Source organism: Mustela nigripes, chromosome 8, assembly GCF_022355385.1.
Source record: "Mustela nigripes isolate SB6536 chromosome 8, MUSNIG.SB6536, whole genome shotgun sequence".
Taxonomy (NCBI): domain Eukaryota; kingdom Metazoa; phylum Chordata; class Mammalia; order Carnivora; family Mustelidae; genus Mustela; species Mustela nigripes.
This window is the reverse complement of record NC_081564.1, coordinates 31,753,899-31,779,629: the sequence shown is the minus strand read 5'-3', so window position 1 is coordinate 31,779,629 and position 25,731 is coordinate 31,753,899. Positions and strand designations below refer to the sequence as shown.

General features: G+C 45.3%; 1 protein-coding gene across 4 annotated transcripts in view; it reads left to right on the top strand.

Annotated features, from left to right (window-relative positions):
• GNAL (G protein subunit alpha L) overlaps positions 1-25,731 on the top strand; it is a 143,652-nt gene that overhangs the window by 35,739 nt on the left and 82,182 nt on the right. The window contains exons 1-5 of one of the 4 annotated variants that reach the window (XM_059409169.1): positions 4,562-4,580; positions 5,403-5,649; positions 5,929-6,001; positions 6,687-6,741; positions 6,901-7,020. In XM_059409169.1, the coding sequence (XP_059265152.1) occupies positions 5,508-5,649; positions 5,929-6,001; positions 6,687-6,741; positions 6,901-7,020 (390 nt within the window). In that variant the 5' untranslated portion in view covers positions 4,562-4,580; positions 5,403-5,507. Of the gene's footprint in view, positions 1-4,561; positions 4,581-4,635; positions 4,756-5,402; positions 5,650-5,928; positions 6,002-6,686; positions 6,742-6,900; positions 7,021-25,731 lie in introns of those variants that run through there. The other 3 variants (XM_059409168.1, XM_059409167.1, XM_059409166.1) reach the window with 3 other exon arrangements.

Here is a 25,731-nt window from a genome sequence, read left to right as displayed (position 1 = left end):
ATGAGATTGAATCTTTAAAAACAAACAAACAAACAAACAAACAAAAACTTGCGGGGTGCCTGGGTGGCTCAGTGAGTTAAGCGTCTCCTGTCGGCTCAGGTCATGATCTCAGGGTCCTAGGATGGAAGCCCCTATCATGCTCCCTGCTCAGTGGGGAGCCTGCTTGGATTCCCTCTCTTGCTGTCTCTCTCTCTCTCTCTCTGTCAAATAAGTAAAAATCTTTTAAAAAATTAAATTAAACCATGATTCAAAATTCGCAAAACAAAGTGTAAATGAAATTTAAATAATTATGCGCTAACGCTTGAGAGGTCCTGTCTTAAATATCAACCAGAGTAAAGAACCCATCCCTCTGTTTGACCTTTGTCCTTTTGTCCCAAACTCTGTGCCTTTGCAATCCTCCTCCGGGGACCCAGGGCCTCCTCTGCCCTCCTAGGGAGGCGCAGGCGGTTCCCCGACCCGGCCACCGCCCCCTCTACGGGCAGGCAGCTGTGCGGCGGCCCTGGCTCTCCGCACGCAGGTGGGTGTGCGCATCTCGGTGAGGGCGATGCTGCCACAGCCGTTGCCTGGCAACAGAGGCCTGCACCGCCCGCGGCTCCAGGCTGCTCTCTGTGCTCCCCAAAAGGCCCGCTCCTGCCACTGCAGGTGAGCCAGCTGGAATTTGGGGTTCCGATCCCATGGTTTAAAACACCAAGGATTGATTTTCCAGACCAGACTAGGAGAAGGCCAGATGATTGGATTAAAGGGAGGGAGGGAGAAGGAGTCTTTTCGTTTCTTTTCTTTTCTTTTCTTTTCTTTTCTTTTCTTTTATTATTTGACAGACAGAGATCACAATTAGGCAGAGAGGCAGGCAGAGAGAGAGGAAGGGAAGCAGGCTCTCCGCTCAGCAGAGAGCCTGATGTTGGGCGCGATCCCAGGACCCTGGGATCATGACCTGAGCCGAAGGCAGAGGCTTTAACCCACTGAGCCACCCAGGCACCCCAAGGCGTCTTGATCTCCTACCTGATAACAGACTAGATAAAGCTGCCTTTGCATGTCTCACTAAAAAAAGTTGCATCACTGTAAATGGCCATTACTTTTCTGTTTGGAATGTTTAGCGGCATGTTGTGAAACACACTAAACGTGCCCCTGTTAAGTCAGGATTCAAGGGTTTATATCCCAGATACACTGCTTACTCGCCCCTCAAAGCCTCTGTAAAGTAATGGCAACAATAGTTCCTTTTAGGGTTATTGCAAATGCTACAGAAATTACACCATGGGAAGGACTAGCACAGTGCTGGCGGTCAGTGACCAACTAGGAGACGCTATTTTACATGGAACCTATTATTCTTGTATTGATATATTAACTTCTTGGGTGTAGTATTCATCATATAGGATCATCTAAATCTTACTGGAATTCCAAATATAAAAATGTATCTTTAAGCCTGTTTAATGATAAACTTAGGGATATTAAAATACTTAAGAGTTTATTTCAGCAAAACTTGATTCAAATCAGGCAGCATCCCATCTAACTGAAAGAAAGGAGCTTGGAGGAGCTGGGCAAAATGAAAGACTTTCATAACCAGCATAGAGCAGAAACAAGGACAGAACTCTAGGTTAAAAAGCAGGTTGGTTATTGTAAGGTGACAGTGGTGTATGAAGCAGATTACCTAACATGTGCTCATTGGGTGATTGTGGATTGACGGGTTTAAGATTTCATTTCTAGGGAAGTCAAAACTGTAATTAATTCTAAGTTTGGTCATGTGGGGCTAGCATAAGCATCTCGATTTGGAGCCCCTTGTCTTGTTTTTTGACACCCCTAATTCCTAGATCTGAACAAATGGAAACTTTTTGCTGCATTTTTAGGGTAACTAAATTATCAGGCTATCTGAAAAGTGTAGCTTTGGGGTTCTAATTTAATTCTCCCTTTATGAGTTTCCTTGGGATTTGTTTTGAAATTTTCTTCCAACTGTTTATAAAAGTCGTTGGCATTAAAGATGCCTCAGTGGTTGGCTTAGTGGCTTAAGCATCTGCCTTTGGCTCAGATCATGATCCTGGGATGCCGGGATCCCAGGTAGTCCCGCATCAGACTTCTTGTTCAGTGAGGAGCCTGCTTCTCTCTCTCCTCCCTGCTTGTGCTCTCTCTCACTATCTCTCTCACTATCTCTGTCTCTCTCTCTCTCGCACGCGCAAATAAGTAAATAAAATCTTTTTAAAAATCTTGGCATTAAGAAAACTGACAAGTCCTTATGAACATCCCACGATACTATGCAATTTTTATATACCTTTTCTTGTCTCCTGAGTGCCCACATCACCCGCAGTATATGCTGGGTTGATATTATTATGCGTGAACATTTGTGTTAACTCCAAGTGCAAGGCCAGGCAATGGTGAGAATAATCCCCTCCCACAAAACTCGAACCTTTCACCTAGCTCAGCATATAGTATGGCACTGTATGTTTGCTTCTGCCTGTGTCCAGAAGAGTAATTTATTACTCTTGTTTTTTAAGAAAGTATTAATATTTTCAGCATAGTACCAAACAGGACAAGTGCTTCCTGAACTTAAAATCTGATGACAAAATGCCTTTCATGAGACCCCTCCCCTCTTGGAGCAGGAGTTCTCTTTGACTTTCAGGAATTCATTCACCCATTTGACAAAGATCCATGGGGCACCTCCTTCTGGCCACACACAGGACAGACACAGGTGCAGCAGATGGAAAGTACAGACTCAGGCCCCGCCCTCATGGAGGCCAAGGTCTAGCTGACTTTGGGAAAAGCTGTACATAAACCATTACAATTCAAGGAGCTGGTGGGATGATGGAGCATGGGGAGAGGCCTAACACTGAAGATGGAGGGAGTAGTGAGCCTAGAAGGGTAACTAGGAGGTGGCCAACTGAAGAAGATATCCCAGATATTCCAGAAAGCAGCAGCATGTGAACCCAATGGATAAGCCAAGGTGTTCCAGAAGTCCACAGGGTTGGAAGGAGACTCAGGGCAGTGCTGGGAAGGGGGTGACCCTTAAGAGCTGAGGCCACAGAGTTTACACCAACCCAGTCTTGATGGATCATGGTCGAGGACTTGATGGTGGTGGGGACAGACATGGTAGATCTGTGCTGTTACTGTGGCAACATGGGGCACTAGACTATGAGCTGGAGACCATTGCCAAAATCCACGTTAGATTAGTGATCTAAGACCCTAGTAATGGAAGACAGTCGAAGAGACAGCTGGTGTTTAGGAAACTGACTCCATGGGACACAGGAACTGTTTGGGTTGGGGAAAAGGAAAAGGAGTCAGGAATGAGTCCCATGTTCTGGTTTGGAATCAGAGACCCTTATCACAGAGAGAGAACGGATAGGATATGGGCTGGAGATGTGAGGGGAGACTTAGGGCATGAACTCAGCCTTTGGCAGGCAGAACTGGGGATCTATGTCAGGGGGATGAAAGTGGAGGTCTGTTCCAGGATGGCAGGGGACAAGAGGGTGAGTTGAGCTGGAGATGTGATGTGGCTGCAGTCTGAGCTGTGTGCATAGACTATGGAGGGCACAGTCAGCCCTGCCAGAAGTGTGTGTGTCCAGGGAAAGAGGGTGGGTGGGGCCCCAGACACCTACACCAGCCAGAGGGTGGGCAGAGCATCAAAACCACCGTGACATGCCAGCCAAAGGGCCAGACAGTCTCAAAGGACCGTCAGTGCCAGCTCCATGGAGAGGTCAAAGAAAGCAAAGACCCAAGTTCTCAGATGAAGGTTAGTGCCTGGGAGGCCACTAATGCCCCTAAAGAGAATATTTTGAGCGTAGGGAGGGGGGGCCAAAGCCAGGATCCTAGGGCTGAGGTGTGAACAGGAGGTCCGGAAGGACAGGCCCGAGTCAGATTCCCTTTATAACTCTTTGGCTGCTGTGAGTAGGAGGGGTACATGGTGGCCCTAACAAGGATCCTGCGACATAAGGAGGTGCTGTTGGGTTTGAATGAGACACACTGACAAGTGAGGCTGGCTGTGCCCCCTCGGGGTGCGGGCTACAGAGGGAAGAGGGCAGCAGAGCGTCGGAACCCCCCCCCCCCCCCCACACGCCTGGTGCCATTTGCTCTCTGTAAAGAAGATCGGGCCTTGCTGAATGTGAGAGAAATGTGGGTTGGGAGAAAACTGGAGCACTTGAAGACAGACGAACAAGGCCACATAGAAGAATCAGTGTGCAGGGCCTTGAGGCCCCCCAGAGCCTGGAGACCATCACTGATCACTGTGCCCCAACAGTGCCACAGGAAAGGAGGTGATCTCTGTCCCGGACTTCTAAGTCATCCTTCCCTCAAGTCCAAGCATGCGAGTGCAAAGCTGCGGCGGACTGACCGTCTAGGCAAGGTGGTGGTAGCAGTAATCGAGGAACTCGCACTCAGCACCGTGGATGAGAACGCGGACCGGTCTCTACGCTCTTTGGTTCCGGGGCTACAGTGCCAAAGTTCGAGGTCGCAGTGTCTCCTAGGAAAGGAGTAGAGCGGCTCTGAGAACTGCGAAGGAGAAACGGGGGCTGGAGAGAAAGACAAGAGGCTAAGGGAGGCGGCGGCGTGGGTGCGCTGGAATAGTCTAGAAAATGAACGGAACAAAGGCGGTGTGACTGGTGAGCCTCTTACCGATCCTCCTCCCTGATAGAATATGCATGATCCTGAGCGAGTCCTCGCCTGCCTGGGAGCAGGGAGGCGTCCGAGGCAACGGCGGGGAGCGCACGCCCAGACCCAGTCTCCCGGGCTCGGGGTGCGAGAGAGGCACGCGGCCGAGGTGCGGACCCGGCGCGGGTGAGCCTCCCGCGGGCCCGGCTCGTAGACGTCAGCTCCCGACCCCTCCAGCCCCAGTAGCGCTAGTGCCCCCGGAGAGATCCCCGCGAGCAGGCCAGCTCCCCTTCCCTGCCGCGCGGAGGCCCCCGGGTCGCTCGGAACCGGGAGGGGGCGCGCGTCCGACGGCGGAGGCGGCGTAGGGCGCGAGCGGACCGGCCGGTGCGCACAGTCGCCCGGAGGGGACGGGACCCGCGCGCTCCGTGTCCCCGCGCCGCTGTCCGCCCGCACCCGGCGGGGGCGGAACCTCCTCTCGCTCCCTCGCGGGGCGCTTCCCCTGCAGCGCAGGCGGAGGCGGGGCTGAGCCGGGCTGAGCGCGGCGGGCGGCGCGCGGTGCGGACGGCGGGCGCAGCGCCACCCTGGCTGGCTCCAACAGAGCCCGGTGCTCTCGGCCCCCGTCTCCCTTCATTGTGTGCGATTTGTCCAGCAGAGAATTCTAAACCTGTATCTTTAAAAAAAAAAAAAAAAAAAAAAAAAAAAAAAAGGATCTGTTGGGCTCCGCGCGTCTTCCTCGCATCCTTTTTAGTTGCGAGTTTGCGGTGGGCAGAGGGAGGGAGAAGGAACGCCCGTTCCGATCGGCAAACACCGAGAGACCAGAGCATCTCTTTCAGCGGCAAGGAAGAGAAGCCGTCGCAGGATCCACACACATCTACAACTCTCTATTGCTTTTTGTGCAAATACCTAAGTCTGCCTGACGTCCATCCAAGCGGGCAGGCATGGGGTGTCTGGGCAACAGCAAGACGGCGGAAGACCAGGGCGTCGATGAAAAAGAACGACGCGAGGCCAACAAGAAGATCGAGAAACAATTGCAGAAGGAGCGTCTGGCTTATAAAGCGACCCACCGCCTGCTGCTACTGGGTAAGGCCGGAGGGCGCGCGGCGGCTCCCGGCCCTAGCGGAGCGCACTGCCCGGAGCGCAGCGAGCGCGAGGGCCGGGCGGGCAGGGCCAGGCGGGGGCCGCGCTCACCGCCGCCCGCCGCCGGGACCCGCTCGCTCCTCCAGGCGCCAGCTGTCGTGTACTGGAAAATGCCTACGCTGGGGTAGAGCGATTGCCCTCCGGGGGGGGGGGGGGGGGGGGCAGGAGAGATGACGACGGCGTTGGGCCACAGACCCCAGCATTCTTTTTGTTTGTTTGCAGGGGCTGGTGAGTCTGGGAAGAGCACGATCGTCAAACAAATGAGGATCCTGCATGTCAATGGATTTAATCCTGAGTAAGGAATGATCCATTTCGCTTTTGCTTCCAAACTGCATGCAAACTTTTTCACTTCTCTCCAGCATTTCCAAACGTGCTTTCTCTGAATAGTTAATTTGATCATCGAATAAGACCTTTTTGGGGGAAGGGGGATTGAGAGAGAAGCGTGTTGTTGAATTTGGTATATGTAGGCAAATCTTTCTTTTGGTAGCATCTAGATAAAAAAAATGACATAACTTGCTTAACAAAATATGATCGATTAAATGTTCTTGCGATGTTGGTCTGTGCTGCATTTCTTAACCAATGTCAGTATACACTCTTCTCTATATCCTTGGTCTGTCTCTATTTCAATACGTAACAATCAACAGATGGCCAAATCAAGTAAAATAGATTTACAAGTGTAGCTGTAGAGTTTTTATATCCAGTTTTCATAACAACTTAGCCATGCTTTGTGTAACCTGTGTAGTTGCTTAAAACTACATTGTAATGTATGCATTCAAGTTTGCTTAGTGTACAAATTAGGAAAGAAGTATGGTTTCCTTTCCCAGTTAAAAACTATGCAGCTGCTGTTTTGGGGGTTGATGTTGACCTCTAAGAAAACCAGTCTAGCCCCATGCTGTAGCTGGAAGTTTAAAATCCCACTCAACGGATTCAGGTCAGTGCTAAAGATAAATTAAATTAATAACAATTCTCTTTTAATACAGAGAGAAGAAACAGAAAATTCTGGACATCCGGAAAAATGTTAAAGATGCTATTGTGGTAAGGATTTTTTTTAATGTTTGGTTAATAGAAAGGAAAGTAGAAAGTTAAATACTCTGCTCTCTAAAACTGTATAGACAAGAATTACATACTTTAGTTGTCATACAAGGAGCCTAAATATTATATTTATCCATATTTTTTTTCTTCATTCCATTTTAGACAATTGTTTCAGCAATGAGTACGATCATACCTCCTGTTCCGCTAGCCAACCCAGAAAACCAATTCCGATCAGACTATATCAAGAGTATAGCTCCTATCACCGACTTTGAATATTCCCAGGTAAGTAAATCCTTCTTGAAATATTTTAAATGGTGGAAGAGGGAACCATTTTCAATGAGATTGCTTGAAAATCCATGTTAATATTATTTTATCTTTGGCTTTCTTCAAAATCGAGCTCTCTGCCTAAGAAAAATGCTTTCCTTCATGCCAAAATATTAACATTTGTTAAAAATGTTAAAGACAAAAGGGTTGTAAGAAATGCTTTTATGAAGGTATTGGTGATATAGGTAATCAGGAAAATAGCCTATCTTTGAGAAATATGGGTAGTACTTTTTTCTATATTTCTAAATTAACAATGAGGCAGTTTCCCAGAGAACAAAAGAATAGAAGTGACATGAGCAGAGAGAAATAGTTATGGTGACTGCTTCCGTGGGGATAATAGAATAGAATTCAGTTCACTCTTAAGATGAGTATCCTATGGCTCCAATGAGAAGAGAATGCATGCTATAAAGAACATAGATCACTTCTGAACGTTTATTCAATGATGGGGGGAAAACATAGTTTGCCTCGCATCTGCAATATTTTGGGCCGTTTTCCTAATTCCTTGGATAGCAGTATTGCTTATGTGAAAGGATGAAATGAATAATAATTTTCTCTTGTTTTGTTTACATACGTATTCTTAGAATATTGTTATTTCGTCATTTGATTAAGCATGCGCCAAAGGAAAATATACTTGTTAGATTTCTCAGAAAGTCATTTTTCTTACAGTTGTGCCAAAAGAGCATATTTGTGTGTGTGCCTGTGTGTGTGTGTGTGTGTGTGTGTGTGTACTCCCAACAGTAACAGAATTTTAAAGGGTTCCTTGCCTAGCACAGTGCTCTTGAGACATTTTGCATTCTTACAATCCCCTCTTTGAAAGGAAGGTGATGCAGAAAGCAGCGTGTAAAATAGATGGGTCCTGCCCGGCTCTGACTGAGGTCTGGGCCAGTGTGCACCTGCTCAGCTCTACTCCGCTCACTTTAGCAGAGCACCCTTGTCTCGGAGCTTTTGTAGCAGGATGGTAGATAAGAATGACCCTTTTTGTGGAACATAAGGAATAGCATGGAGGACGTTCGGAGAAGGAAGGGAAAAATGAAGGTGGGCACGGGAAATGGAGGGGGAGAGGAACCATGAGAGACCATGGACTCCAAGAACCAAACCGAGGGTTTCAGAGGGGAGGTGGCGGGGGGGGCATGGATAAGCCTGGAGATGGGTATTAAGGAGGGCGCATATTACATGGAGTACTGGGTGTTACACGCAAAGAGTGAATCATGGAACACGACAGCAAAACCTAATGATGTACCGTATGGTGACTAATATAATAATAGTAATAAAAAGAATGACCCTTTTGAAAGCTTTTATGTGCATCCTCTCCTGTGATTTTTGCATCTGATAAGCATTCCAGGGTAGCTACCAAGAGTTCTAGAATTTCTAACAGGAAGGAGTTGGAGGTGGCAAACTGGCTAGAAAAGGGGGTTGGGTGTCTGCGGCAGCTGGCACCCTTTCTTTACTGAACTGTGTCTTTAACTGGATGGCTTAGAGGGGTAAAAGGAGTTGACAGGACGGAGGTGTCCGGGTAGGACTAAAGTAGTGATTCAGCTGGCTAGAGCTATAGGGTGTCATCCAGGACTGTGTGACATTGCATCTATCAAAGAAGTTGATACTTTGGGGGAAAAATTAACTTTTATTTAAAGAAATGCCTATTGTTAAAGTCATAAAAATAGAGCTAAATCCAGTATCTTAATAGTAAATATAATGCAAACTTACTAAACCTAGGACTTTTGAGACTGAATCCTTGAGAAAGTCTTTTGGTGTCATAATCCAACACCTTAAAGGTTCATTTTCTTGCAGCTATAAAATAATTTTATAATAAAAATTAATTTCAGAGTTCTTTAAGAAGGAAAATTCAAATAATATGTATTAAAATTACTTGAGGCTGCCCCTTATAATATAAAGTCTAACCTTATCTTGAGATATCTTAATGATTCTCTCTAAAAATGTGACACTTAATTTTACCTTTTGGTTTTCAGCTTTGGGCTGTTGTTTTTTGTTTTTTGTTTTGTTGTGTTGCTGTTCATATTGCCTTCCGTTTGAATTTCTTTCTTTTTTTTTTAAGATTTTATTTATTTGGGGTGCCTGGGTGGCTCAGTGGGTTAAAGCTTCTGCCTTCGGCTCCGGTCATGATCTCAGGGTCCTGGGATCAAGCCCCGCATCGGGCTCTCTGTCTCTCGACAGAGACAGCCTCTCTGCCTGCTTGTGATCTCTGTCTGTCAAATAAATAAATAAAATCTTTAAAAAAAAAAAAGATTTTATTTATTTATTTGAGAGATGGAGTGGGGGAAGGTGGGGAGGAGCAGAGGGAGACGGAGAAGCAAGCAGACTCCCTGCTGAGCAGGGAGCCCACCAAGGCGCCCAATGCCAGAACCCTGGGATCATGGCCTGAGCAGAAGGCAGAGGCTTAACCGACTGAGCCACCCATCCACCCCTCCATTTGAATTTCAGTTGAATTACAGGAAACCTAAGCTTTCACAGAAAAGGCCAATGTAGATGGTGAAGAGTGCCCAGTTGGCTAACTATTGATGGGGTTTAGAGAAAGCATTCAGGGTCAGACCTCACTGGCCTCGTAGGCCAGGTCTGTGTTGATCGGGGGGGACCTTCAGAGAGCTCCGAGCAGGGCAATTACATGACCTGGTTGTGTTTTATCAAGATCACTCTGGCTGTAGGTGGAAAATGGTGCCGAGGAAGGCCAGGTTGCAGTGGAACAATGGTCTGGGAGTCCGTTATAACGATCCATACGTAAGATAATGGGGCAGCTTGGTGTGGGGTGGTGTAATTCACTGATAGGTGCCTAGTTAGTTCTTTTCTCGCTCATATAGCCAACACTTGTCTTTCTGTGGACTGGGGTCCATCCAGGAGCCCCTTTGCTAGTGGGCACCATGCCTTTGCATCTACACATGAGGAGATAGAAAACAGTCTCAGTTTCACGGTGACTAACATAACACAATTAAAAAATAATAATCATAAAGAGAATATAGTCTCAGGTGATGATCATGACAGATCCTCTCCACCTCCCAAAAAAAACTCGTAGCAGGACACCACACCAAGAGCAATTACTTAAATTGAATTATTAATTCGTCTGTTCGGTTTTTTCCTTCTTAAAATGTGGGTATTTGATCGGTTCTTTTAAAATTATAGTGTGCTAGGTTTTTAAAATTTTTTTTAAAGATTTTATTGATTTGACAGAGGGAGATACAATGAGAGAGGGAATACAAGCCAGGGGAGTGGGAGAGGGAGAAGCAGGCTTCCCGCTTCTGGGATCGTGACCTGAGCCAAAGGCAGATGCATAACTGACTGAGCCAGTTGGGCGCCCCTTGCTAGGTTTTTTTAAAGGGGAAGATGAAAAAGAAGACTCTGTGAGAAATGTGACAGCAGTCTGACATGTTGATCAGGGATCTGTCATTACCGCCTGGCATTTCCTACGTTGACGTTTTATCAGAACTGTGTGTCAGCATCAACCCAGAGAGGGGAGAAGGACACTGTCCCCTCCTCCCGGGGAAAAGGACGGGTGGGAGGGTTGGTTAAGGAATAGGTTGGCACCCGGCAGGCACAGGGGCAAGGCCCAGGGAGTCTGGCTGCCCCCTTTGGGTCTTAGATCCGTCACTCTCTAAAGACACAGCCCGAAGCGGGTGGCATGCCACTCGGCGAGAACGGCGGTGGGAGCCAGGCTTCCCAGAGAGGCTCTTAGAGGGGTGCGGACGCCCACAGAAGGGCTGGGAACCGACCCGTCCAATGCTGAGGTGCCCTTAGTGGCTCCCGCCTGTGTGCTTGTCCTGTGTCCTCTGGGGAAGGCACGCAGAATTCTAGAACATCACATCATCAAGGTTAAGTGATCTAGTGTTTTTTAACCAACTGAACTCCTCATCCTGCCCCCCCCCCACCTTCCCACCACCACCATCCAGAAAGGCTTTGAAGCCCACAAGTTGCATCAGGAGCAGGTTTTCCCTCCGGAGCCCAAGATGCCATGTCCACCTGGATCCCCAGCCTTTGTCCCTGAACCTCATCAGAGCCCTCTGGACTCCCCAGCACTGTTGGAAAACAACGAGCCACTTGTGTTAGCTCCTAGGGAACAAACGTCTTCTCTCTGGGCTGTCTGCCTGTCCTCTTCCCCCACCACTCGCACCACTCACACTGAAAACCATCCCTGAGTGCCTTAGAATGTAACAGAATTCTCTGTCCACTTCTCTAGGGAGCTGCAGGTGTAACAAGTCAGGGGCCTGGTCCCCTGGGACGTCGCACTGCATCCCAGAAAGGAAGGTTCCCCTCCATAGAGTAAACCAGCACTTTCGCCCAAGATGACACACTCAGATCCACCTCCCAAGCATCCACTCTTTCGAGGGAGTGAGGTTTAGCTTGCGTTTTAAAAGAGAAAGGAAACTAGAAAGTGTAAATTATGGGAACTACTCCTGTGGGGAGTGAACTCTTAGAGATTCGTCTATGTGGCATCCGAGAGAAAAGTCATCTTGGATCGTTTCAGACGTCATGAGTAAACCAGGATGACTGCACAGGGGCGCCCTGGGGCTGTGCTCTGAGCCCACTCTTCTTCCATCTCAGCTGCCCCTGGCGCGATAAACCACCCAAAGGGGGAGGAGACTGCCCTGAACCAGAGCCCAAGGGGAAACCAGCTTCACGGGGCTCAGGCTGCCTCTGTGCTTTCAAGTGCCAAGGCAGGATCTAGAAAGAACGTCCGCCTGGGGCAGGAATGCTCCAGAGGCACCTGCCCAGGACCTCTGAGTCTGCGGACTGGACAGTGTCCCTGTCTCAAGGAAATATACTGGAGCCAGATCACCTAGGCTCAGATTCTGACCTTCCTGCCACTGTGTGACCTTGAGCAAATCACCTCCTTGCTGTCTGCCTTTTCTCAACCATGAAATGGGGGTAGATGATCATAATACCGATTGCATGACATTGTTAGGAGGCTGGAAGCAGGGATGGCGTGTGGGAGGGGCACCTTCAGGATCCGCATCACTGCTGTGTGGAAGGGCAGGGGCTCTGGGATTGACTGGGTGCCGCCATGCCTGGCTGGCGCTCTTCATCACCATCCATTGTCCCAAGCCCTGGTGGCCTCAGATCAACTCCCAACTGTCTACACACTGTCCATTCCTCTCTGGGTCCAAGGAGGGGAGACAACTGAACCCTCTGGCTATTCCCCCACCAGCCAGCCCCACACTGCAGCCCTGCCTTGAGCCAGCACCTATAACCATGTCCTCGGTCCATACCAAGAGCTGATGTCCCCAACACCTCAAAACATACCTGGGAAGTGGTGACTGTAATTACCCCCAGAAAGCCATAAAGCCATGGGCTGGCCCTGACTGCTCAGGAACACTGGCCTGCAGGCCTCCTCACGGCACCGACGTCAGGGTGGGAGGTCTCCCAGGCAGTGTCCCACCTGGCCTCTGTCACCTGAAGCTGCACCCCCCCCAACCCCCCGGATCTCAGCCTTCTTCCTCCTCCTTCACTTACTTCCAGTCAGATTTTCTGGAAGTAACATTGGCAGTCTTCCTCCTTTCCCGCCAGCTCTGCCCATCTTTGTCCTCCCCTTCCGCTCTGTGCCTTGCCTAGCGACAGGTTCTCTGAGGCCACCTGGAACTGTCCTAGATTTGCCAGATCTCTGTCAGACTTTTCACCTTTCTCCCTGGGGCTACAGTCTGTGCCCAGTTTTGCCACAAGCTCCAGCAAACTTCTGGCTTATTCTTATAACCCAGTACTCACCTCAACATAGGCTTCATAGGCTTTCTAATAATAGGAAGATGAGCTGTATCCTGAAACACCCCCTCCCCCCACAAGGAGAGTTAATACTGAAATGCATCGAATGTCAAGAATAGGTGTCTCCTCAGGAAGGTTATCAGCATTTGACTTTCTAAATAAAATATTTTAAACACCCTAGGTATGTTCTCTAGTTTGTTTGTTTGTTTTTAATAAACAACAACCATTCTTTTTTTAATTTGCACAACTGGGTTTTTTTTTTTTCCTTTTCTGAAGTTTGCTGAAAGTGGTGAGTGCCTGTGTCTTAGAGCAAGGCCACCATACTGATTCTATAGGGCATTGTCAAAGTCATATTTTAAAAACAGCACTGTTGAAAATAAACTGTTGGTGAGGTCTTAGAGACCACCTAATCTGAGCGTTCCCGCTGAGGAAACAGCAGCAACAGAGAGAAAGAACTTGCCAGGGAGGCAAGAAGTTTGATTTCCTGCTGTGCATGGAGCGCTGTGGTAGTTGGCAAAGATGGAACATGGCTTCCAGTGAGAACCTCTTGTAACAGAGTAGTCCGAACAGCAGTCTTCAGTGGGATAACATTAATGATCCCCAAGACTTTTTCTGACAAAACTGAGTGTGAAGGTGCTGCAGAGGGGGAGGAGTGAGATGAACAAGAGGTTACCTCAGCTCCTCTTTCTTCTTCAGTATTTAGTCAGTGAACTTAAGTGTCTGTGGATACTAAGATCCTCAAAGAGCTCATCTAGAGGGAATACAGCCTTATAAACAAGGTTGATGGTATTGTATAATGCTACAATAGAGGTATTTGTGGGGAGCTACTGGAAGTATGTGGGGGACCCCACCTGACCAGCTTCATGCTGAACCAAGGCCGGAGGATTTGGGCCTCCTCCTCAGGGCTATGGAGAATCATCCAGTGATTCTAGTCAGGGATGGACAAAAGGCAGGTTCTCTTTGGAAAGACCACTCCTGAACTCAGGAAGAGGCCACTATGGCATGTCTGCTCTTGGCATGGCGCTCTGAGTGTTCATCTGTCTGGGCAAAGGACATCTCCTCGGTCAGAAACCTGCTTCCGAGCCTTACATTGCTTATGTCAAAAGGCGTACCTTTTGCACATCTGGAATACTAATGAAAGAAATTGCTGTTAATTTAATAAAATATTCCCATTGGATCCATCAGCTACACTAGAGCTTCAGTGGAAATGTTTTTCTAAATTTCCATTTTTTGTTCTTTGAAACATTGTCATAAGGGTTTTCCTAACAAATAATAACTTTTTTATTTTGAGACAATTTTAAACTTACTCCCAAAATGTAAAGTAGTACCGAGAACTCGCAGACATTCATCAGACAGATTCAGTAATAGCTAGTGGCCATATTTGCTTCCCCGTTGTATCCACATGAACACACATTTTCACCAACCGTTTCAGAGTTGGCTGCAGACCATGTGCTCCCTTCCCTTTAAATACCGCGCTGTGGATTTCCTATGAACAAGGACACGCATGTTTATAACCACAGTACGGTTATCAAAATGAAGAGATTTAACATTGATACGCTCTTGTTTTGTAACCTATAAGTGTTGTTCAGATTTGACCAATTGTCCCAATAATAATACAGTGAAGTTATAGTAGTAATAATGATAGTGATGACTCTGGCCAATAATCCAATCCAGCATCAAGCACAAATTCAATTTCCATTCCTCCTTCTTATATAGCAGTTCCTCGGCCCTCCTTTCTGGCACGACATTGACCAGACCTTAGTTTTGTGGAGTGCCCTCACTGTGGCTCATCTGATGTGTCCTGACCAGAGGCGATTAGGGCTTTGGCAGCAAAAGCACAGGAGTGATCTTGTGTCCTTCCTACTGCATCACAGACATGAACAATGAATCTCTTACTGAAGGTGGGGGTCTGCTACCCTTTTCCCCCCTCAGCAATTCCGAAGTATGCTCTAAGAATGCTTTTTGGGGATTGTATACATATCCTGTTTTTTGGGGGGTTTTTTTAAGATTTTATTTATTAGGACGCCTGGGTGGCTCAGTGGATTAGGCCTCTGCCTTCAGCTCGGGTCGTGATCTCAGGGTCCTGGGATCGAGTCCCACATCGGGCTCTCTGCTCAGCGGGGAGCTTGCTTCCTCCTCTCTCTCTCTCTCTGCCTGCCTCTCTGCCTACTTGTGATCTCTCTGTCAAATAAATAAGCAAAAATCTTTAAAAAAAAAAAAAAAAGATTTTATTTATTTATTTGACAGAGATCACAAGTAGGCAGAGAGAGGGGGCGGGGAAGCAGGCTCCCTGCTGAGCAGAGAGCCCCCATGCAGGGCTTCTGAACCTAAGGCAGAGGCTTTAACCCACTGAGCTACCCAGGTGCCCCTAAATATCCTGTTCTTATCAAAACAGTCACACTCTCTAATTTTAGCAGACTAATAAATTTTTTGTGCAATACATATTGAAGGGGTAAGCTGGGAGCAACTTTTTTGGCTATTTCTAAATACTGCAGTGAAAACCAAATACAATGTAGGTCATGACACTCTGCCTTTCACATAATTAAAAAGCACATCACTCCGTGTTCTTAATAATATAAGCGTGTGGAACGACCTCTGACCTAGACCGACACACCAAGAAATCCAAGCTGGAGGCACAAGGCAAGTCTTCCCTACAGTGTTTTTCCTGACAAAAGACACATGTTCAGGGTCCCAAAGTAAAGCAACATGTTTTGTTTTGAATTCCTGATACATTTTAAGGGTCGCAAAGTGAGACACCATATTTTTTTTAATTCCTTAAGTAAGAAGTCATCAAAACTTAAAATCCTTTGAAAGTACGAGGTTTTTGTTGTCAAGGCTCACCTCAGATTTTGATATATTGAGAGTTTGTCTCTCGGCTTACCAAAGCAGAAGTTCACTTCAAAGGACACTTGATCTTTTCAAAAGAATATGACATTAAAAATACCTTAGCGTTAAAGCATGTTGTCCTTATCGTTGCTCATTTTATGTAACTGTGAGAGAAAAGGTCTTGCACTTTGCAGTTCTCTCTCTCAGAAAATGGTGGAAGGTACAGACAAGTAAGCTGTTCTTTCGACATGAAGCCTTGAATGAGTTGACACATGTGATTTGTGAGAAAGGTATACTGAGGTTTTAAGAAGCAGAATATTGAATTTACTCCTGAAAAGATTCCTCTAAAACACTGACTTTTAAATTTTTTTCATTTTGCATGAGAACATCATCCAGAATGTGTGGGGTTTTTTTCCTCACCTCTTAAAATAATCCTGTACATTTCTTTTTTATTCTGCCCTTATTATAGCACTGGGATTAAATTAAATCGACTTTATGCATAAAATTTTCACTACACAAAGCAGTTTCATTTTTTAAGTTGTATTTGTGGTTTTTTTGAATAGGAAGTATTTGTACACGGCACAAAATCCAAAAGATGTAAAGATGAGTGAAAAGTCTCTCTCATACTCTTGCCCTCAGACACCAAATTTCACACCCAGAGACAACCTATGTGGCATAAAATTGACTTAGGGCCCTCAGAGAGCAATGTGTTTTTATCTCAACATGTTTTTATCTCACAGGGAGTAGTCAGTTATAAAACACAATTGGAGTCCATCTTATTGGTATGGAGAAAAGATCTAGCCTGAATCGCCAAGTAAGTGTTTTTGAAATAAAATTTAACATGAAAGACTTAACTTTTAAATTGTAAGGTAACTGTCTTACTGCTCAGGCAAAATGCCAGAGTACTTGATTATGAAAATATAGAAAGATTGTGTTAGGCATCCATTAAATATCCACCTTCTAAAGAAGCCACAGTCTTCATGCCTCTGAGGGGAACCTTACAGTATACAATTAACCCCAGCAGAACACCTGGAGGGCATTTGACCTTCAGAGTCTGCATGGCTAATAACCTGTCAGAGCAGCTGGGGGCCCTTGGAGGCTATTTCTCTGGCCACATAGGGTCGGACCGCATGCCTTTCCCACATGAATTTCCCATTCATTCCTTACCCATCCTGTAGTGTTCCTTCTTGGCTTTAGGGCATTCGGTCCCTCCCATGCTTCCCAGCCCTTGAAATCTCTGCACAAGGAAAAATCCCTTGTCTCCTCCCATGTGATGTGCTTATGTCCATCTGCATGTCGTACATTGCCCCGCCTGCCCCTCCCCTATTCTTGCTTTACCACCTGCAAAACCCGCCAGATGTTTTCTTCTTACTCTACCCGAACAACCAAGATTCCCAGAACAGTCTGGATGCTGTCTGTCTGTCCTTATCTAAATATTGACTTGCCCAAGGTCCATTTCAAACTCTTAGTATATCCTCAATTAATGCCTAGTGGTTAAAATAACTAAAGAAAGGCCTTATTTGCTCCATTTAAATTCCTCCAATTAACAAGACAAACTCACTCCAAAAGAAGATTTTGTGTCGTGATTTCAAATGTTTACCTGTCCTTTTTTTTTTTTTTTAAAGATTTTATTTATTTATTTGACAGAGAGAAATCACAAGTAGATGGAGAAGCAGGCAGAGAGAGAGAGAGGGAAGCAGGCTCCCCGCCGAGCAGAGAGCCCGATGCGGGACTCGATTCCAGGACCCTGAGATCATGACCCGAGCCAAAGGCAGCGGCCCAACCCACTGAGCCACCCAGGCACCCTTTACCTATCCTTTTTATTTAAAGTTCGGGTCATGGTCATGAATTGGCCACTGAACATACCTTTATTGGGCATTGAATCCATTTCCTCCTGGCTTGCTATGACATTTGCCACCAAGTTGTGCTCAAAAAATGTGTCCCAAAAAAGTCCCTAAAAGGTAACTGCCAAGTGCTTAACACTGTACTTAGGACTGTGAGTTGCACAAAGTTATACCAAGACTTCTAGCTTCAGGAACCGGAGGACCCAGTGAAGAAACAAAATGCACATACAGCAAAATCTCCAGTATGTGTTGTAGAATGAATGTAGAATGAATGAACAACCCAGTGTCATGTGATGTCATGCTACCTCACGTGGGATAGACTAGAGGCTATGTAGCCACTCAGGATGACAGGGCTCAGACCAAAGGCTTCAAGGTCACACTGATGTGGTGGGTCTGCCGGGAGAGTTGTGTTTTCACCAGCAAAGCCAGAAGAGCCAAGGACAGTGGTGGGAAAAAACCAGCTTGGCTCAAGTCAAGCTGAGTGTTGAAAGGAAATGAAGGGTTAGGGAGTTGGGAGGCAGGCTGCCACCCCAGCTAGAACACTTTTTATTCATTATATTTTAAAAAAATGACACACTGTGTATTTGGAACATGGCTGCTGGGGTACTGAACAAGAGAGCACTGACGGGAGGGGATCGTGGCAATCCACAGACTCACACGCACACTCATCTGGTCAGGAAGCACATCCCCATCCCAAAATCAAGATACGTTTGCCAGAGTAGCCACTTCCCTGTCCTTCAGGACTCGGGAACTGTGAACTTGGCTGAACCCAGGGTGCACCCCTGGTCTATCAGCTCTGTTCCATGGTGTTTGGAAAAACAGAGACTGTCATCCTTTAGCTTAAGTAGTGAAGTCACAGTTGTGGCAGTCACCTTATGACACAAGCACATAGTTACTGAGTCTTTAAAGACGTGTCAGTAGTAAAAACTGTGTTCAGACTCATTGTCTTTTCTTCATTCTATAAAGCACGTAAATACAGGAAAAGAAAAGATAAATAAATATGCTGGTTGGTTCACTCATTTCCATTGGAACTTGTTCATCCCAGACCGAGGTGAAATGAACCTTACTGAAATCTTGTTTATCCTACGTATTTATCCACATACACATCTAAAACACACACACACACACACACACACACACACACACAGGCTGAATCCCACACAAAGTATTATGTAAGTTATGAACAGTGTTTTAAACATATTACACTTAGTTCAATGATTGTACTTCAAAAATACCTAAAAGGAACGAAAGATGTTACACAGCAAAAACTGCTTTTACGGTTATCTCTGAAAAAGGAAAACAGGCATTTTTCTCTTTATTTTTCTTCCCCTGCTTCCATCCATCCACCAGATAAGAGAGTGATGTTTGGTTTCAAAAATGACTTTTACCATCCCCTGATTCTCTATTGGGTTCTAGAACTATCTATGCAATCTCAGTCAAATGAGTATTTGTAGAAAAACAAGAATTGTTCCTTGCGTTTTCATTTTTATCAAAAATATTAGCAGTTTTATGGAGTTGTTATCGGGTTTCATTTATTTTTATCCCCAACAGTGTGTTTATTACTCTAAAGAATACCTTTGGTGAGAACATGATTGATTTGAGAAATTACTGGGGGAAGCCTAACCCCTCTTTCTCAAGCTTCCTCTTCTTATCCAGTATCCTAAATTTTGACATTATCTAAGTGTCCTATTGCTTTGCATTTTAAATGATTATCTCTCATTTCAAAGTACTAGGTCTTACATTTCTTTAGTTTTTTTAAAAATATTTCTTAAACCATTATATTTGTATTTGTTTTTATTAAACTATGTAATTGCTTACCCGAGAAACGAAAATGACTCAACTGGCATCTGCATCGACTTGAATGAATTAAGTCAATAAAGATTATCATCAATGTTTCCTATTTTTACTGTTACAAAGTTACTATTAATTAGTATGTCATATCATCACGTGAATTTCTCTAATTTACTAGAAGATATTATCTTACAAATTAACCATTATGAGTTTTATCTGCATAGCATTCAATTCCATTCAGTTCTTCAAGAATGATGAAGGAGTCAGGAGCTTGGAAATACCGAGGTGAATTTTTATGTACCCAGAAGGAGTGACAGGGTGCACAGGGTTTGAATAAACAACCAGGACACGTTGAGATGTGTTGTCCATGCAGAAGAAAGTGGGATTCGCCTGTGTGGGAGCAGTTGGTGGCTCTGTCCTGGGCAAGTGATGCTTGGACCAGACTTTGAAGAATGAATGAGTTTGGCAGGTAGACCGGAGATGGAGGGCACTGTTACCAAAGTAGTGCCATGTACAAAGTGTGACACATCCGTGGAGTCCTTCTCACAACTAGAATTTAGAAAGAGAGTCTAGCCCTGCAGAAGTATCATGGTGAGACATTCTTAGAGTCATGGCTGTCTTGAAATGAATTGTTATGTAATTCAGCTGGAGACTTTTATACTTTCTCTAGCATAAAATGTTATAGTATGAATGCTGTGGTAGAAATAAATAAAATCTATAGTTCTACAGATCATAGAAAAGAATTACAAAAAAAAAAATTTAGAAAATGTTTGAGCTTCGGTAGAAGGATTGCTTTAAATGGTCCAAGTCAATTTCACTGAGGATAAAATTGCAACTGCTTTGTCTTTAAGCCAAATAACTACTTATGCTTCTCTGGTGGTTTTTGTGACCTAGAAATTTGGGAGACTCAGTCTTCACAAGGTTCTACTTCAAGTCCTTGCTCTGGCTTCTGTATTACTCTTACCCCAGTTCGTCATGGCTCATATGCAGTTGACTTCTTCCCCTCATTTGACCATACCTCCTCCCTTTTCTCTTTGATGGCTTCTCCTTGATTCATAACACTTCACTTGGAAGTGGAATTAAGTGTGTCCAGTTTAGACTTAAGTGTGGACTTACTTTATAGATGAGCAGGATGTGACAGCAGAACTTTAAGAGACTTGTCTGGAGTCATCCAGATGTGTTGACTCAAGGGTCAAGTCAGAACTAGAACACAGAGTCTCCTAAACCTCGTTCAGTTCTCATTGTTTTCATTTTCATCTCATTCAGCTCCCTTCTTGTCGTTTTCATTAAGTTTGTATAGCAGACTTTTATTCTCTACTAAATGAATAATAAGAAATCGGCAGTGGGACTACCTCAAAATAAAAAGGTTTTACTTAGAAAACTAAAAAGGTTTTACTTAGCAAAAAGTTTTACTTAGCAAAGGCAACTGACCTTAGGGAAGAAGAAATTTGCAGCTGATACAACCAGTAAGGGGTTAATGTCCCAAAATGTATAAAGAATTCATATAACTCAACCCAGAAAGAATTTAATTAAAAAATAGAAAAATGATTTGAATAGACATTTCTCCAAAAACATATAGGTGGCCAAAGATACAGGAAAAGATGTTAAACACCACTCATCGTCAGGGAAATACAAATCAAACCCCCAAAGACATCTCACCTCACACCTGTCAGGATGGTTCTTATCAAAAAGATAAGAACTAACAATTGTTGGCGAGGATGTGGATTAAAGGGAGCTCTCATACACTGTTGGTAGAAATGCAGATTGGTGTGGCCACTGTGGAAAACAGTGTGGAGATTCCTCAAAGACTTAAAAGTAGAGCTACCATGTTGATGTAGCAATGCCACTTCTGGGTATTTATCCAAAGAAAACAAAAACACTAATTCAAAAAAAACATGTACATCACTACGTTTATTGCAGCATTATTTACAGTAGTATAGGCAGGGGAGCAACTTAACCATCCGTCCATAGGTAATGGATCTACAATGGAATATTACTCAGCCCTGAAGAAGAATGAGAGCTTGCCATTTGTGACAAACATAGAGGGACCTAGAGGGCTCCATGCTAATTGAAATAAATCATATAGAGAAAGATAAATACCATGTAATTTCACTTACATGTAGAATCTCTGAAACAAAACAGCAACAGAGTCCTACATAATAAAGAACAATCTTGTGGTTGCCTGAGGAGAGAGGAGGGAGCTGGGGGGAGGGGCAAAATTGGGGAAGGGGATTCAAAGGTACAAATGTACAGATTACAAAAAGAGAAAATTGTCCATCTATCGCCCTTTTTGACCTACAGTTGGCAGTTTCATGTGGTTTAACCTTACAGTTGGGTTCCAACCAGCAGTCTTCAGTGCCTCCACTGGCCAGGCTGCAGCAGGGCAAAGCTCTTCCCTTCTTGTTCCAGAAGTCTCCCTCTCCTCTGCCTTTCTGCTTCACGCTGGTCAGTACCATCTATGAGGGTCCCCCCTTCTCATCATCCTCTCTCCTCTAAGGTGTTTCTTCTCACATCCTCATTCTCCTCATATGTTTGGTCAGAAGCCTTCCAAGGAGCCATCTCCTGTGGGAGCCTTCCCCGGCTGGGAGGTGAGAGGTGGCAAATCCTCCTGTTCGTTAGATCCTCGGGGTCCCCTTGTCTTCATGCCCCACGTCCCATGTCCCGTGCCCTGATCCATTTAATCTGAGCTGCATCAGTGCTTGTTGGGTCGAAGTTACACATTCTTGGTGGCCAAGGACATAACAGATTTGCGTGTTTCCAGTCATAACGAGAACATCAAGCCATCTGCGTAAAGGATTTGGTGTGTGGTTACCCTGGGAGAGTCTCCGGGTATGTTGGAGGTGGGAGGGAAACAGGAAGGTGCTCTGTGTAACTAGTCTCTGAACTAGTTCCCTTAGTCGGTTTGGTATCCTTTCTTCAGACCCTCATTTGAAAAGAAAGGAAGCAAAATAGTGCCAGAAATTTAATAATAATAGCTTTACATATATAGTTGTATTAAGACAGTTGTATCTGAGCCATTTTGGTGACTAGAGGAAAGGTTCCTTAACGTTATGGAGCTTCTTGTCTTATTTCTGCCATCTACTCTATAACATTGGGTGAGCTGAATGACATCTCTGTGCTCAGTTTTTTCATCTATAAAACGGGGATGATAATACCAATAATAATAATAATAATGCTTACCTTGTGATGGAAATTAAATGCACTAACGCATCTCGGTGCTTGGCACTATTCCTAGCACCCTGGAACTATCCAGTAAATGTTAGCTACTACCTAATTGCCTTCCTTATGGCATTTTAAAATGTACTTACACTGCCTTTGTGGGTGATGCCACGTGCTAGAGCTTTGGAAACTTTCCTTAAGGGGTTTTGCTATCAGACATGTGTGTGCCAGAAACATGCAGAGTACCTCTGCTCATGGGGAGGGGGACACCCCCTCCCCAGAAGACAGTGTAGTGCTCAGGATCCTTGCTGAATTCCTGAGCCCAGCAAGGCGCTCGGGAGCAGAGAGAAGGGAGCAGCCACCGACGTGGGAGGCTCACACTGTCCACGCTAGCCGGCACTTCTGGGAGTGGCCCCAGAGCAAGTCTGGCTCAGGGCACAGGCTCAGACTGTCGCATTTGCAGGGGACTCTCTCTCTCTGCGGAAGCTTTTCAAGGGTTGGGCTTGTGTGGGAAGAGCTAAAAATATTCTGCAGAGAATGTGTTCACCTGGAGTAAATTCTATAGCTTCAATAAAAAATATAAAGAAAAAACCAAATTGGGATTGTAAAATGTATTCACAACTCGTGAAATATCACCAACATTTTTTTTACCTCTCGGTTTTCATCGGAGTTTTGTTTTAGAGTTGTTGGTTTTTTGTTTTTTGTTTTGTTTTTTTTTTGGGGGGGGGGGGGTTGTGGATTTTTTGGTTTGGTTTGGGTTTTTTTGTTGTTGGGGGGTGTTGTTTTTTGGTGAAGTTGGTAAATTGAGTTGATAGCTATGAAAATAGTAAGTGATGCTCAGACACGGCTCTTCAGGGCAAGGGCTGCCCGGGCAGGGTATTTCCAGCAGGGCTCTGTGGCAGGCACCCTTGCCATCTGTCCTTTCACACCGGAGGAAACACAAGCACAGAGAAGCAGTTGACATGCCCAGGGTCATGGGGCTGGCGAGCACGTGGTTTAGGACTGGAGCCTGGGTGGTTGGACTTCCAGAACATGTTCTGTCACTTCCTGGGCTCAGGGACCAGTGGTCGATGCCACGCGCAGAGTCAGCCTGATTCCAGCAGCGGGGTGGGACCTGGACAGGTCACTCACTGTCATCATTTTGATCTTTGTTTTCCGAGGTCAGGTCAGTGGAACTTGCTGGTTCATGCGTGGGTCTCAGATAAGAAGGAATCAGTCCCTGAGCGCAGTCCTGTATCTGACTGTGTGATCACCTACCTGAAGGAGGGAGGGGTTCGCCCCGCTGGGGCCAACTTTCAGGCCCTCATTGGAGAGATGACAGCTCTTCCCACGACAGAGGCAAGGCTGCCATCTTGTGGGGGAGCCCAGTGTGTAGGCGGAGAGCTCCCGCTGAACCTGCCCTCAACGGTGATTTCTTTCCAATTCCTGATCACTGAAGACAAACCTAATGCCTTGAAGGGATTGCTCTGTATCATGTCCCAAGTCGGAGGGCGGGATGAATAACCAGTTGTTGACGCTCACTATGCAAGGGTAAAGAAGGTGGCCAGGCTAGTTTTGTTTCAAGTCCCTATGGCTTATCCATCCTCCCATGAGCTCTCATTTATGAAAATATCTTTAAGCCATTGGTTTGGGTATCACTGGATTCTGAGCTCTGCAGCACGTACCGTTCTAAAGTTTTACACAGATTATCTCATTTCCTTCACACTCGCGCATGCACACGTACACACCTGTGAAGCCGCCGCCATTACAAACCTTATGAAGTGGATGGAGAGGTTCAGGTGAACTAACTTGACACACATCCCTGAGCTCTGCCGAGAGAGCTGGTTCTTGCTGGAGCCCACACTCCAGGCCACAGTTTCAAAGGGTCTATCTATAATTTAGACGAGGAAGCCTGTATCAGATTGAAAATTAAGAAGGGGCAGCAAAAATACTATGGACAACAAGGAAAAAGACAGAAATGAGTAGAACACTTGCATCAGAACTCAGAAGCAAATCCCCAGAGGCATTCTGTGTGGGGACAAGTTTCCTGGGGTGTCACTTGTCTACAGTGATTGATGCTTGTGATTTCTATGCTGGGTCTTTAAGAAGCAAGAAGTGAAATACCAGATTTTCAAGAAGGCAGGGATGTATGGGCTGATTCAAGAAAGATTTCTGATCCCTGCCCCCATCCCTCATTGACATGGGGGAAGAAAGTTAAACCCATAAGTATCTAGAAGTCTTTGATTTGGATTGATACATTCTCTAGAATCTTGTTAGCTGTTGGTTTACCTAGGGTTTAACTGTCATAGTTAATGCCTAGAGAGAAGAGTCTGGATAGAAGTGACCTGGAATCTCTCTACCCATTACCATGGTCCAATAATGCCTCAAAATAAACAGCTTCAGTTTCTAGAATCGCTCATTTTTCAGTAGAATCTGGAACATTTTGCAGTACAATTCTGAAGGATACGCATTTTTGCTGGCACTTGGCTCAAACCCACTTTTCTTGTTCTTACATTTCAGCTGTCCGTGTTGCTCTCTTGGTTTCTCCAGCTATTCTTGTTTTGACTATACAAAATGTTGTTATAGGTAACAACGCAATTTCATTCGGCTCACTAGAAAAAAAGAATTCCATACTTTTTAGAAAAGAAGTATTTTTATGGGGGCGCCTGGGTGGCTCAGTGGGTTAAGCCGCTGCCTTCGGCTCAGGTCATGATCTCGGGGTCCTGGGATCGAGTCCCGCATCGGGCTCTCTGCTCAGCAGGGGGCCTGCTTCCCTCTCTCTCTCTCTGCCTGCCTCTCAGTCTACTTGTGATTTCTCTCTGTCAAATAAATAAATAAAATCTTTAAAAAAAAAAAAAAAAGAAGTATTTTTATGTCAAGAGCATGTTGAAGAGAGGTTTCAAGTCTTATAAGATCCACGCTTTCTGATGTATATAAATAATGAGAGATAACGCCTATAATAAGATCTGAAAACTTAGAAATAGTAGTCTTCTCTTCATACTTTGGCTTTGTTGAAATCTTTAATTTTTTTGAAAATTTACTTTCTGTTCATCACTAAGATTTCCTCCTGGATCATGTACTGTAGGTTCCCTTTGCCATTTGTCAAAGTTCTTTACCTGTTATGCTCCCAGTCACTTGTGCATAACAGGGGGAGCACCCCAGGAATGAAACCTCAAAAATAAATAAAATCATAAAAGCCTAAAGATTATATCAGAATAAAACGCCGTTTTGCTTTTCCTCAACATTAGGAAATCGGAAGGCCAAAAGCATTTTTTGCACCCTTCTTTCCTTTGGTCCTCTTGTAAAAACTCAGTTTATGGCGTGCATTAGTAAGCCCAGAGACGGCAGGAGTGACGTCATAGACAAGGAG